Source organism: Hesperophylax consimilis, chromosome 20 (assembly GCF_061612785.1).
Source record: "Hesperophylax consimilis isolate HC1 chromosome 20, BYU_Hcon_1.0, whole genome shotgun sequence".
Taxonomy (NCBI): Eukaryota; Metazoa; Arthropoda; class Insecta; order Trichoptera; family Limnephilidae; genus Hesperophylax; species Hesperophylax consimilis.
In genome coordinates, this window is record NC_142855.1 from 18,500,174 (window position 1) to 18,516,089 (window position 15,916).

At 35.8% G+C, this 15,916-nt stretch overlaps 1 protein-coding gene across 1 annotated transcript; it reads right to left on the bottom strand.

Moving 5' to 3' along the window:
• Positions 1–3,344: 3,344 nt before the first annotated feature.
• Positions 3,345–10,969, bottom strand: LOC149414245 (pupal cuticle protein Edg-78E-like). The gene is made up of 3 exons (XM_089643852.1): positions 10,870–10,969; positions 4,553–4,706; positions 3,345–3,666 (listed from the first exon to the last, which is right to left on the bottom strand). Exons 1-3 carry the CDS (start codon positions 10,879–10,881, stop codon positions 3,383–3,385), a joined length of 450 nt encoding a protein of 149 aa, XP_089499978.1. The 5' UTR covers positions 10,882–10,969; the 3' UTR covers positions 3,345–3,382.
• Between the last annotated feature and the right edge of the window lie 4,947 nt (positions 10,970–15,916).

Here is a 15,916-nt window from a genome sequence, read left to right on the forward strand (position 1 = left end):
GTGACTAGATCTGAATAGCAAGGTACTTCCCCACCTTCCTCTTTCCCTTCCCCACTTACCTTCAGCCTCACAACATCCCCCAATTGGGGATGCCATAGTCTCACTGGCTCCAGACGGGAGCAGTTTGGGACTCTTGTGAGGTATTCACTATAAAAAAAAAAAATATAAAAAAAAAATTAGGAAATTAATTGTCGAATTTGCCTCTAAAATAGTGAATAATTGAATGCCTTCTATAGGGTTTTCCAATAAGAAGTGTTATTTTGATATTCAATCGTAAAAGATCAATGGTTTCGTTGCTTGTGTGGCACGTAGCGCCGTCTTGTTGAAAGTAAACGTTGTCCAGATCAATACCATCCAATTCCGGCCATAAAAAAATATTAATCATCTCTCTATAGCGCAATCCATTCACCGTAACTGTTGCTCCAGCCTCATTTTCGAAAAAGTAACGTCCAATGACTCCACCGGACCATAAACCGCACCAAACAGTTACACGTTGAGGATAGAGAGGCTTTTCAACAATAACTCTTGGGTTTTCCGAGCCCCAAATGCGACAATTTTGCTTGTTGACGAAGCCACCGAGGTGGAAATGGGCCTCATCACTCAAGATGATTTGCATTTGATTCACTCAAGTGAATTTTAATAATTTCAATGCGTTGTTGAATCGTGTATCGTTCCATTTTTATTAATGGCGTAGTTTCTACTTGTCAAATGTCAAAAAATGACAGCTTCAAAAGTAACATATACCGAAATAGCGGGCTGTTCAAAATAACACCTCTTATTGTAAAACCCTGTATAATGCCGTTCCACTCTAGACTATTCCCGAACATTCCAGAATTTTTCGGGATGTTCTGGAATGTTGTGGACTGTTCTAGAAACTTCCAGCCCTTAAATCTTCAAAAGCACGCCCTTCAGGTAAAAACAAGAACCTTCTTCATGGATGGGGGATAGAGGGTTACCACACCATATAACTCCCTTGATCGTACCGAGATACGTTTTTTACTTTTAGCGACACGTACATTGAACACTTACTTTTATAATATATATTTATTTTAGGAAAAAATCGTACATGAGTTACAGTGATAAAACAATGAAGGTATTTATTTAAATTTACAATAGAGTGATTACAGAACAAGTAATGTGTACACAAAAATATTATTGCAAGTGATACAGTTATTAATAGAAGTGCAGTTAAACAATACATAATTAAAAGAAATATCTACTAGTATAGAAATAGTTGAATGAATACTAGGTTTGTATAAGACTTGACATAAATCGAGGTGTGAGGTGTTTATGATAATGGATACAGTAATTAATATAAAGTAAATTCTATTAAGGCCTAGAATGTTATAATAACAGAGAATATTTTATTTCAACAGAGTATTAATATGTATTAAGAAACGTGACTTTTTCACATGTATAATCTAGCAAAATATTATAATAGAGTAATTAGTAGTGAGTTTATTGTTGCCTTCAAAATTAAATTCAACTTGGAATAGCTTGGCAAGTATCGCAATTTGGCTTTAGTAAAATAGGGCTGTCAACGATTTTATGATAATTTTGGATAAGAAATAAAATTGTTTTGTTTCCCGACTATGCACCGGTGCTGAAGGGATTAATGACGCTAATTCCTTACCAGTAGAACAAGTATGGCATTTCCACATGACGTCTGTAATCTAAAATGTAGTCTTCCAAAGGGCCACCCATTTCTGCACAGTATTGAGTCAGGATTTTTTTAATTATTTTGGGGCACCAGATCATAGGTGACTACTAATTCAAGTGACTTCGAAGCGATTGGTACAGGATCAGCAGTTGTACACTACATATTACAGTTGTGTATTATCATGTATTTCATATATATATATAAGCGTGAATCGTTTTTTAGATTTTTTTTGATTGGCGTGTCATTGTAATAAGTTTATAAATGGTATGTAAAAGTCACCCCTAGTATTAGATATTTCATGAAGGGATATTTCATCATACCTATAATATGTTTCCTTTTAATGTCGGTCGGTGCTGAGTTGACATCGCGTTTGGGTCCCACCCAGGCGTAGTGTGTTCAATTCCTCGGCTGGCTAAGTCCTCCATCACAACACAAGCAACACTTTCCGCTCACTGTGGTGGTAGTAGGAGATTTTGAAATATTGTCAGGTTATTCGTAACCCGGGAATGTTAGTCTTTCTTTTAAAAAATAAATAAATAAAATAAAATAAAAACTAAAAAATATCTTGAAAGTGGTATGTACCTATATACAATTCACCAATTAACCGAACTCTTCACACGGTGAATAAGATGTTTTTTGATTAATCTATGAATTCTTAAAAATATTCTGTAGATAAATTGAAGGTTTTCCTATAGTTTCGCTTGAGCAGAATACAAATAAAAAAAATAAATTACTCGGTAAAAAATATAAATGTAAACTACTAAATTTTTTTTTTTCAATTGAAATGTATGAACGCGTAAAGGAAACAACTTTTAAACAATACAGTATTATAGCTAAGATTATCTGTGACAGTTTCACTTGATTAACTTTTTTGCTTTCTAATAAAATTATGTACAAAATAAATAAAAACCAGTTCTGTGCTTGAAATCGAACGTTTCTAGACTCCGTTTGTCAAACGATTTTAATACCTATTACCTACAATATAAGGAATACCAACAATATACAATTTTTGGCTTGTAGTTTCATCTTAAGGCGATGCCATACGTAGTAATGCAAAATCATGTGTTTTTGGTTTGAAAATTTGGTCGCCTAGAAATGTTTCAGATGCTTTAATTAAATACTGCGAGTAGAATACATCTTGGCCTTTAAAATAATCGAAGTCTTTTTATAAGTCAAGAAAAAAATAATGTATAAGGCCTATGAAAACTGCTTTAAAGTTCAAAATCTCCTACTTACGAACCCATTTTCGGTTATAATTTTATTGTATAATGTGGAAAATTAAGTTATTTATAAAATGATCGGAAAAAAATTTAATATTTATGCCTGAACATCCACAAAATAAAATAAAAGGCACTTTTTGGCCATGTTTTTTTCTTGCATAAATCTAAACAGGCGGATGGTGTTAAGCGGGAATTTAAACCTTATCGCCATCTAAGTAAGGGGTGTTATTGATAACGGCTTGATTTAAAATATTACACGACGTAGTGCATCGCCTTAAGCGTGTGGAATAGCACTGTATGTCCTGTAAGTCTTAAAGGTATTGTCATTTGTTTGTAAAATACGCCTATCGATCCGATATTGTAAATTTCACTGTGCTAGATCTTCTGTGCCTTCTGTGTGAAAGGCTAATGTAAAGATAAAAACAATTAATAAAAAGGGGAATGGAGAGAAGTAATACAAAATGTTTACGCCAAGTTTTTAATAATTAAAAGTATCAATAAATCACGAATAGTCTGCATTATCACCGTCGTATTGGTGATCTGCTGGGTCTGGTTTTTTGGTGGCTAGCACGGCAAGCAGTTTCTGTATCTCTATGGGCACGGGTGGAGGGGTGGGGATGTGATCACCCACCGGGCGGAACCCGTTTTCATCGGCTGTGTAGGACAAGCGGATGACCTTGCCCTCGGGTGACACGTACTGTACCTGGCCCTGTTGCAGTTGGGTTTCGTATCCGGGCTCATTGGCATGTTTAATGATTCCCTGTTCCTCTTGGTAAATGCCATTGGCTGAAATCAACAATAACGTACAACAAATTATTACAAGCAATACGCGTAAAATTATCCACGGCCATCTTGATACCTCATTATGTCTTAGCAATATTGAAATCAATTTCCCCAATTCCCATTGTTTAAGACACTGTACCATTTTTCACATGAATATTTTCAAAAATAATATCGCCTCTGACCCAAATGTGTCGACTGTATAATAAGATTGAGTGTGCTGAAGTAGATATTTTCGTCGATAATCTATACAGATTCAAAAAGATGTTCTGCTGCTGCTAAATAATATGTTTAGATTATTATATTATGTATCACTGTAACTCTCCTAGTTTTATTTGTCATTTTATGTATGTATGTAATTTGTAGTTTTTGTAACTGGATAGTTCTCACGTAAGTGAGAACATCTGTCAAACCCCAGTATAAACAAATAAAAACATAAGTCCCCTTTATATAAAGTTCACTCCAATAATATAGAAAGAGTTCAGAACACATTTATTAAGTACGTAAATTTTAAGCTCAGAATTCCTATTGATTACATTAATTATGTCAGTTTGATTAATCAATTGCATCTAATAACACTGTCTGACAGGAGAATTATTTCAGACCTGGTTGTGTTGCACAGAGTCATTAACAACTTAATCGATAGCCCTGCCATCGTTGCCACTATTAAACTTCATGTGCCGACTAGGAATACAAGACAAAATATAACATTCTTCTGCAATACATACACGACCAAACATACGCCTCAGGAATCTCAATTCTACAGCATTACGCGTGGACGGAACAAAGTCCATATTGTTAGAAATCAGATCTGCAAATCAGCATAAAATGCTTTCAGATGGCTCATTTTCGCGCCCAATCCCACACCTTTCAATTATTGAATTATAAGTACCTGTCTGGTACAAGTAGTGGTAGTTCTTATCCTTCTCGATGCCAACGACCTTCTGCTCGGTTTTGAGGATCTGTATCTGTTCGAACTTCTCCTCTTTGGGTGGCGGAGAGGTCGGCAGCGCCAGCCCCAAAGCTAGGAAGGACGCCAATATTACCTGAAAATAAGAATATTCAGTGCAATGTTTATTAAGTCATTGATAATTTTTCGACAATCATGCGAGGCACATGCCCGTATTTTGGTGAACGATCGTAAATAGAAAATACGTAAGAATAATATATGAATTATGGACAAGACAGTGGGACAATAGCCAGTAGCTACACGCGTACGTATCTGGAAGTGGTTGTGATGTCTAGAGAAATGTCCCTAGATCTAGGGGAGAACTAAAAAGAGAAGGATATGTTCCGATAGCCAGGCAGCCCTAATGGCACTGGGAAGTAATCGATGCGACTCCAGACTGGTGATAGAATGCAGGACTGTTCTTACAGAACTCGCTACCATCAATAAAATAACCCTAATCTGGGTACCAGGACATAAAGGTATTGAGGGCAACGAGCGGGCTGACGAACTAGCAAGGAAAGGGGCGAAAGCACCACTTGTAGGATCCGAGCCGGCCGTAGGAGTAATTACATATTGATAGGTGGGTCAAATCCCAGCACCGCAAAGAATGGGAGAGGGCGCCTGGAATGAGACAATCCAAAGTACTCATAAAAGGACCAGACCCTAGACGAACCAAGAAACTACTCGATATGGACAGAAACTCGCTGAGGGAACTAGTAGGACTACTAACGAGACACTGCCATCTCAGGAGACACATGCAGATATTGGGAGTGGAAAACACCAACAGATGCAGGAAATGTGAAGAGGATGAAGAGACTCCAATTCACCTATGGTGCCAATGTCCTGCCCTGGTGGGAACTAGGCGCAGATACCTGGGGAGACATACAGTAGAACCAGAAGACATAGCCACATACCCAATGACAACCCTGGGGAACTTTATTAAAGGGACTGGGTTGTTGTTAAAGGATTGAGGTAAAATGGGAGATAACACAATGGGCCTATGGCCTAAGTGCTCACGGGAACTACGTGTAAACCGTCTCCGCTATAAAAAAGGGGAGAAAAATATTTTGTGGGGAAAATAATTCATTCAAATTTTTAGGGGATATTTTACACCGGAATGCTTCAGAGGATACGAACATATGCCATCCCCTTTGAAATAAATACCAACAGTATACCTCCAAATCTTCAAATAATCCTACTTGGTCATTCTCTCAGACAAAACCAGAGATGTGCTTTATTTCAAATAAATCCATTTCAAATGGAAATGCAAAATGCAAAATAGGTATTTTCCATTTTGCATTTTAAATGCTTTTCTAAAAACCATTTTGCATTTTGCATTTTAAATGCTTTTCTCGATGCATTTTCCATTTTAAATGCTTTTTTGGAACATTCTTCCCGTTATCTACACTCATCTTTTTTTCATAAGCCCCAAATATCAGTCGGTCCTCAACCTCGCTATGAGAGATAATTTACATTTGTCAAGTTGCTCCCTGGTAGGAGCCCTGGCAATTGAGTGATACAATTACAAAAAATACTGATTCAAATACTGAACATGGGGCCACACAGTGGGCTGAAAATCGCCTTTCATAGACATAGAGACTTGCATTTTCAAGGGTATTTTTTTGGCTAGAAATAGATTCTACTGATCATTACTATGCTATAAAATTTCATATGAAGCAATTGCGTGTACAAATGAAGGAGTTATCATTTTTTTAAGAAAAATTTGTATGGCATTGACATTAAAAATGAGGCTATCTCTGGAATCATAAGGTTGGCCATTCTATCCTTACACACAGATATACTACTATTTTTTTGTAATTTTTTGACATACTTCGTATTGTGGCGCAACGTGCGATTTTTTTTTAAATCCTCATAGTTGAAAAAAACACTTTTTAATGTCAGCAACATGATCAGCAGAATCCATTTCTAGCCAAAAAAAATACCCTTGAAAATTCAAGTCTCTATGTCTATGAAAGGCGATTTTCAGCCCACTGTGGGCCATGACGCTGTAATATTAAATGTTAGATAGCAGTTTCTATGTTTTTACGTTGGCAACGTAAAATATTATTTATTAAATAACATAATTAGTCCCGCGCAATTTTTTTCTGTTTTAATAATTAATCTGTAGTCATGATGTTTTTGGATTTACCATCATCTAATATGTTTGTTCTACATTGATGTCCATTATTAAATGAAAAAAATGTTTAAAAATTCTATAATTATTTTAATTGTTTGACCTGAGAAACCATTTTGCATTTTCAATGCATTTTGAAAATAGGTATTTTGCATTTTGCATTTGAAATGCTTTTCTAAAAACCATTTTGCATTTTGCATTTTCAAATGGAAAAGTTTTGACCCATTTCCATTTTGCATTTCAAATGGTTTTGGGTACCCATTTTGCACATCTCTGGACAAAACGACGCTAATCACTGTCGACAAACATTGTCATTTATGAAAACGCTGATAAAATTACATATCTACGAATAATCATTGATAAAAACCTAAAATGGAAAGATCACATCTGCCATACAATTAAGAAAATTTATTTATTTATTCTTACGAATCAGAAATTTCTTATCAATGAAAAATCTATATTCAATATATTATGCATTAGTACATTATGTTCTGCAATATGCCATTATCAGTTGGGGAGGAGCTTACAAAACTAGCCTGAATTGTTCAAAAATTCATAATAAAAACCTCCATATTTGAATACGTATTAGAAGAATTCAAAGTTCCTTCATTTAAACACTTATTTATGAAAAATTGAATAATTCAAATTATAAAAGAAAAAGATTAATTCATATCTGAAAATTGAACCAGACATAAATATATATTTGCATTTCTTAAACTACACACTTCTTTTGCCCAGCACTATTATACCCACCAATTAAAACATTTCTATAAGAAATTACCAGAAGAAATCAGAAGCATAAATGATTAAAAAAAAACTAATATTGAAATACATAAATTTTTTTTATGGAAATCATTAACAAAATAACTGATTCCCCTAGTTTCATTTGAAAATCTCACAAATTATCCTTCATTACTCATTATTTATCCTCCATAATATATTTTTTTCTTCTTTCCAAATACAACAATTTGAATGGTTTTTAATTTCGTAAATATTTTTTACTTTGTAACCTAGTTATATTATTTTTTCTCAAATGTACACTCCTCTTCCATCCACAAGCAAATGCATTTAATGGAAGTGTAGTATAAATTAAAACAGCATGACTTGTAAACATTATATATTTATTAAAAAAAACTCAAAAATTAAAAAATAAATTATTGAGTTAATTTGAACAAATAAAATTTTTATATTCGTACTTAAAAAAATAAATATATATATTGTGGGTAATTATTCTTCTCGAAATTCTTTAGCCACGCTTAAGTAAACTTTATTTGTGTTGTTTAGCAATTTATTAATTTGAAATAGTATATTAAAATAGTATATTAAAATATTATATTAAAATAGTATATTTAAATAGTATATTAAAATAGTATACTAAAATAGTATATTTAAATAGTATATACGTTCCAGAGTAAAAGATACTAACAATATAGCCCCGGTATCGCACCTCCATTCAGGATCAAAAGTTGTTGTTTTGTTTTAATGACTTTAGCCATGTTTGGTGATCAGATCTGAACAGACAGGTATTTTCCCAACCTTCCTTTTACACATCTCCCCTCCTCCCCCCCTCCCGACCACTACCTTCAGCCACACAACATACCGAAATTGCAGATGCCATAATCTCACTGGCTCCATTTGCAGCAGTTATGTCTTTGTGCGGGATTTACAAAAACAAAAAAAGATTTCACTTCTATATCAAATCTGTTCAGTGTTCGCATGGTGCAATAATCGATTGAATAATAGTTTACCTAACATTTAACCTTTCTTAAAACCAGTTTCCGATTATTAACTTAGTATAGAATAACCTTGACACCATTTGCATCTTCACTGTGTGTTGTGTCAAAAATAAATCAAATATACAAACAAAGTTCATTTTAATACCATTTACTTGTCCTTGGAAATCATTATTATTATTTCTTGGGGTCTTTGGGATTTTCTCGTCAAGTTACTTAAAGGTACGTATACATTTGCGAACCGTACCACGAATTAAGGGAAAGGAATGAATCAACTGCAAGAGGCTTTTCGCGCCATTTGCGTTTGCTTCGTTTCTTTCCCATAAGTTGAGGTTCAGTTCGGCAGTTCGGCTCGCGCATGTATACGTAGCATAAGATCTGTCAGATTTATTTTACTCTACAATAAAGACTAAAAGTGATAAAAACAGCATAAAGAAGGTGACAGATTACGCTATAAGTTCAAAAAGTTTTCTATAACTCCATATTGCTTGCCTTACAATCCCATACAGATCTGTCACATCTAAAAATATGTGTTATAGTGTGGGCGTGGCGACAGCTATATTTGAAAATTATGCGACTCCCTCTCCTGCCTACGGCTGTCAATTGAGCGGCTGTCATCTGTCAAAGTGACAGATCCTATACAAAGAAATTATATTCGGCAGCAGTTAACCAATTGATCTGACACACTCTCCCGGAGGAAGTTTATAGCGTAGTGTGTCACCATAATATATAATACATATATGCCACGATCAAATTATGTGCGTGATGTGTCTAAGGCTTAATCCATGCACGGGAGCGATTTTTGGCAGATTATGCCAAGTTCGCACAAACTTTTGTGCCAAATTTATAAATCTTAAATACTCTAAATATTATAAAACAAAGTCGCTATCCATATGTGCGCTTAGTTCTTTTAAACTACGCAACGGCTTTTGATAGGATTTGAATTATCATTTAGAGAATTTCTTCCGGAAGGATTATATAAAAATAATACATGTATATTATATTTACAGAAAGTCGATGTTTTGTAATCAAGTCGTCTTCGGGCGCTTACAAGGACATTCACTTTCACAGATATAACACAAGGACGTGCAATTATATACAACAGGGACATTCACTTTCACAGACATAACACAAGGACGTGCAATTATATACAACAGGGACATTCACTTTCACAGACATAACACAAGGACGTGCAATTATATACAACAGGGACATTCCCTTTCACAGACATAACACAAGGACGTGCAATTATATACAACAGGGACATTCACTTTCACAGACATAACACAAGGACGTGTAATTATATACAATACGGACATCCACTTTCACAGACATAGAACAAGGACATGCAATTAAATCAGATAAACACATAATACATCTATTTTAAAAGCTTTAAAAAAATGTTTTGGCTGAGTATTGAACCTCACTTCCAGTGACCGGAGTTAACCACGCTACCGACCTTGCCAGATGCGGGTCGACTAGAAATGACATTTATTTCAACTTAATTAATTTATCTGCAGTAATTTCGTCAGATTTTCGCGTGTGTGTACGTGATTGTCACCATAAGTTGATAATTTGCACTGTCATCGATAACGAGCATATATGACGAGTTTCAGAACGATCGGATTTCGAGAATTGGGTTAATTTCCGGTTCCAAGATTTGCATTAATTAATTGAAAACAAAAGTAAATTTAAATGATATTTTTGAAAATAACAAATTCAACAGTTTATTCTATTCCAGGATGAATGATAATGCGCTGTCGGAAAATATAAAACTACAACAATTAATAAATTCAAAATAAATTGTAAGAATTACATCAATATATATTATATAGAAGTGTACAAATAATTAAATAAAAACAATCCCAGACAAAAAAAAATTAAAAATTCGTACTTTTATCGTTACAGTGAGAAAATATTGCTTGTGCAATGATGGAGAACTAAGCCAGTAAAAAAATTGTAGCATTTCTCAACCCAGCTACTAGCCGGCCTAGTATAAGTATTATTTTTGCTTCCCGGCTTCGTCCGGCTTCAAATGCACTCAACTGCTGATAAATCAGAAGAATTTTCTTATTATTCTTAGTAAAACTATGGCATCCACCATTGTTTTATTGGAAATACAAAGTTGTGGAAGTACCTGGCTATTCATAACTATTCACTAAACACGACTAAAGCAAATTTGTTGTATTTGTTTCCACAATCAAAGTAACACAATCAAAATTCGGAACACCTTTAAAGGAGATAAAAAAAAGTCATTATTTAATTTTTTTTCACAGTTAGCTTCACCAGGCGATTCTAGAAGTATCTTTCACTCTTGCCTAATGATTCCCCGACCCGAATAGGACAAGGGGGAAGATTATGAGATAAGAATGATTAAATAATGTGGTACTCACTGCGATGTACATGGTCACAATTCTCTGAGACTATGGTAAGTTTTTTAGCAGAATCGGTCTTATATAACCTACGCGCAAAGCGGTTTTCTGGTAGGTATTTCATGGTGACATTTAACTCGGAGATGAGAGACTTGTGAAATTTACATAATACCCATCTTACGGTATCTTCAGTTGTTCCTATCAACGGATGGTGTAAACTTGCATAGGGTGATTAAAAGTAATGTTCACAGCTCAAAATATCATAATATTATTTAAAGTTGTGTTTAAACGCAAAAAGCTATGGAAGGTGTTGTCCAAGTATAGAGTGAATACAAATCTGACTCAGGCAATTGCGTCTCGGTATGAGGGAAGCGTTGCATGTGTTAGGGTGAACTGTGGTTTTACGGGGTGGTTTGATATCACAAAAGGTGTTAAACAAGGCTGCGTAGTGTTACCGTGGTTATTCAATCTATACACGGATAATTGTATGCAAGAGTTGAAAGAGGTGGGATTGGGCTCGAATTTGAGTAATCTGAAAGTATGTTGCCTGTTGTATGCTGATGATGCGGTGCTGATTGCTAATAGTATGGATGTTCTGCAATCTCTCGTGTCTAGGATGAACGAAGTATGCGTGAAGAATGAGTTAATGATGAATGTAAGTAAGTCTAAAGTAATGGTGTTTGAAAGAGAGAGTACGAAAACAGTGTGCAATATAGTTGTGAATGAGGAATACTTGGAGCAGGTGGATGAGTTTGTGTAATTAGGAAGTATGTTCTAGAGAGATGGGAAGGCTGACAGAGATATTGAAAGAAGAGTAAATGCAGGTAACTCCATTAATGGAGGACTGAACGCAGTTGGCGCTAACAAAGAATTGTCTAAAGAAGCGAAGTTAACAGTCCACAATTGAGTGATGGTACCTACCCTGATGTATGGAAGTGAAGCATGGAAGTGGCAAAGAAAGGATGAAAGTAGATTGAATGCTGTTGAAATGAGATCCCTGAGGCGTATCTGTGGTGAAACCATGTTTGATCGTGTGAGGAATGTGGAGATCCGCAAAGAGTGCAAGGCTGATATAAGCGTAATGAGTAAGATTAAGAAAGTGACGCTTAGATGGTTTGGGCATGTAGAGCGATGAGCAAAGAAAAGAGTGTAAGGAGAATATATGATGCAAATGCGAATGGTAGCAGAAGTCGGGGAATCAGATACTCGAGTCGGGCCATGTCAAGAGTCAGAATAATAGAAGAGTATGTATGAGACGATGTATGAATGTGAATGAGGCAAGGAGTGTGTGGTGTGACCGAGTTGTTTGGCGGTCCGTCCTCTCTGCCTACCCCTGCGGGGAAACGGCGTGTTGGTTAGTTAGTTAGTTAGTTAAACGCACGCTTTGCAAAGCGGTGAAAAAACACTTTTTTACATTAATTCCACACAGAAGGCCCTGAGGAAAATAATTTCCTTCAGGGCCTATGTCATCTTTGGGGATGCTTGTCGAAGGTCTTTTTTAGGAGAGGGAGATGGTCTTGAAGAGACCCATGTTTTAAGAGGGAGGAAACACAGAGGCCGGCAAATCGTTCCATAGCACATTTATTTCTTCAAAAACATTAGAAACATACTAGACTCCAAATCTATGAAAATTGTATATTACTCTCTTTGTCAATCTATCATTGAGTATGGAATAATCGCACGGGGAGGTGCAACACTATCAACTGTAGATTCATTATCGAAGGCAAAAATAAAATTATGAAAATTATTCTTAAAGTTCCCTTAGTAAAAAGTACTGCAGATATATTCTACAAATTCCATGTATTAGAAATTCGACAAATTTATACAAAAAATATCTTAACTGTTTAAAAATAAAACACATACATTTTATGAAAATACCCAAAATATTGTAAACACGAGGCACAAAACCAAAGAACTCATACAAACACCTAAAACAAACACAACATTTGGTCAAAGAAATTTCAAATACATTGCGTCTAAAATATACAATAACTTACCTGTAAAAACAAGAAAATCGAATAATATTAACAAATACAAAATCCTGATCAAACAATTCATCGAAAAAGGTCGTGCAATAATTAGTCACCTCACCCAAATATAATCCTCTATCTCATTATTGTTACCACTACCTACCAACCTCAAATTTTTTGTCAAATATTTTTGCTTTATTGAAAAATGTACTTTATTTTAATATATTATAAAATATTTTTAAACTAGTCTGTCTCGGCACAGGATTTCCTAGTGAGACAGGCTAAGCCAAACAAAATATATGTATTATTGAGACAATTATATTAAAAAGATGAAATATTTAACATACCTACGTAATAAATAATAAATAATGTTTAATCTTCAGCATTTCTCGTTAAATTAGTGGTATAACAGTATTAGTAACCTAGCGGAGTCTAGCTCAACTTAATCAATCTTAATCTAACATAATTTAATATTAATTATTAATCATAACTTAATTTGACCGTACTTAAATGTGTTTAAACATTACCTAACCTAAGCAAAACCAAAAAATATCTTTTTTTAGGTTAGGTTAGGTTAGGTTGTTCAACTTAATATAACCTTAAGAGGAAGCTACAAGCCAAAAATGTGTATATTCTTGGTATACCTTATACTGTAGGTAATAGGCATTAAAATCGCCTGACAAGTCTAGAAACGTTCGATTTCAAGCAAAAAACTGATTTTTATTTAATTTGTAAATAATTTTATAAGAAAGCAAAAAAATTGAATCAAGTAAAGTCGAGTCTTGAACGAGCTGAAAGTCGACAAAGCCAGTGGGCCGGACGGAATACCTGCCTTGGTCCTCAAGAGGTGTTCTGCAGAAATGACTCCAGTGCTCGCGAAATTATTTAGGCTCTCTCTCAAAGGTGGAAAGGTGCCAGATCTTTGGAAAAAGGCAATCGTCCACCCAATCCCAAAAAAGGGGGACCGTTCCGACCCTTCTAACTACCGCCCCATAGCCATCACTTCCATACTCTCGAAAGTATTAGAAAGGGTGGTTAACAACAAATTGCTCACACATCTCGAGAATAACAATATCCTAAGCGATCGGCAATATGGATTTCGTCGAAACCGATCGTGTGGCGATCTACTCGGATATGTAACGCATATTTGGGGGCGGTACATGGAACGTTTTGGTGAAACCCAAACCGTTGGGTTGGATATCTCCAAAGCCTTTGACAGAGTCTGGCACCGGGCGCTTATCGGGAAGTTACCATCGTATGGGATCCACCCAACCCTGCATAGTTGGATTGCGGACTTTCTGAAGGGAAGAACAATTCAAACCGTGGTTGACGGCTCTTCTTCCTCACCGCACCAATCAAGGCGGGGGTGCCACAAGGATCTGTGCTGTCTCCGACGCTGTTTTTATTGCACATCAACGATCTCGTTGAATGTGCACCAATTCACTGCTACGCTGATGACAGCACCGTTCACGAGGGTTATCTTTTTGACAGGCCCCCTTCCACCTATGATGTCCGAACAGCTCGGGAAGTTTTGAAGCAAAAAATTGACCACCACCTAGAGATGGTTCGTGCCTGGGGTAAGGCCAACTTGGTCAGTTTCAACGTCTCAAAAACCCAAGCGTGTCTGATTTCGGCAAAGAGGGAGATCAATGACTGTCTGGTGCAATTTGATGGGAGCACTCTCCCCAATAAAGACTCCATTGAAATGCTTGGAGTTACTATATCAGACCAGCTCAAGTATCGGGGATCCATAGAAGCCCGAGTAAATCAGGCCTCCAAAAAGTTGGGCGTCTTGTACAGGGCTAGGAGATTCTTCAACAGTGACTAGCTGCTGACCATGTACAAGTCTCAAGTCCGCCCATCTATTGAATTTGGGAGCCACCTTTGGGCTGGTGCCCCAAAATACTTGATAAACCTGCTTGAATCTGTGCAAAGGAGAGCGATCCGTCTGATTGACAATCCGTTGTTAACAGACCGATTGCCTTCTCTAATGCATAGACGCAATGTAGGCATGCTGTGTCTGTTCTACAGGTATTTCAATGGAGCCTGCTCCAAGGAGCTAGCAGCATTGATTCCTGATGCACCGGTGCACGTGCGCGAAACTCGACGGACACGAACTGAACACCCGTTCACGGTTGACGTTGGCTTCATGAGAACGGGCCGTTTTTACGACTCGTTTTTTGTAAGTCGGCTCGTATGTGGAACGAGCTACCGGCATCTGTTTTTCCTCCCTCCTATAATCCGAGCCTCTTCAAGGCCCGCATTAACAAATCCCTTCCTACAGCCCCTACCTTACTCCACCTCACAACGCCGCCCAACCGGGTGGTGACTTAGTTCCCCTGTCTGTGCACTGCACAGGCAGGGACACTCTTGTGAGGTGTCACATAAAAAAAATAAAATAAAATAAAAAAAGTAAAACTGTTACAGATAATCTTAGCTATAATACTGTATTTTTTAAGTTGTTTCCTTTACGCGTTCATACATTTCCATTGAAAAATATGTTTTATTGAGTTATTTATTTTTTATTTGTATTCTACTCAAGCGAAACGATAGGAAAACCTTCAATTTATCTAAATTATATTTTTTTGTATTCATAATGTACACCAATTCGTTATAAAGATTAATCAAAATAGTGATTTAGCGTTAAGCTTCGCCTTAACCAGAATAACCGTATCTGTCTTAAACAATCCTTTATCAACTTAAATTTTACACAATTGTACACTTAAATTGTACTGTGTTTAATCATTATGTAAAATTTAAAACACATATATTATTAAGGCTATTTCCTTATTTGTTTCCACCATTTTCAACCTAACAAAATAACCCCATTTGGGGATAGTAGTTGGTACTCTAGTATGGTATTAAAAACACTGTTATTGGTATATCACTTTGTTTACATCCTGTAGGCGATTGTATAATATTTTATTTGCATTTCTTGCACATCTCGCCAGTTCACCAAATGGGCTAGTTGCACACATTTCCTAATAGCAGACAAATTATTTGTGAACAGATCTTTCAAATTGATTTTTAAAATGAAACTCTTGGCCAAAATCAATATTAATTTGAATAAATTCAAAATCATGTGTTTTTGGTTTGAA

Bases quoted from the DNA above. Each gene is read 5' to 3' on its own strand.
- LOC149414245 (XM_089643852.1), bottom strand. The intron at 3,667-4,552 runs GTACTTATAATT...TGTTGATTTCAG, and splicing joins CCACTACTTGTACCAGACAG to CCAATGGCATTTACCAAGAG.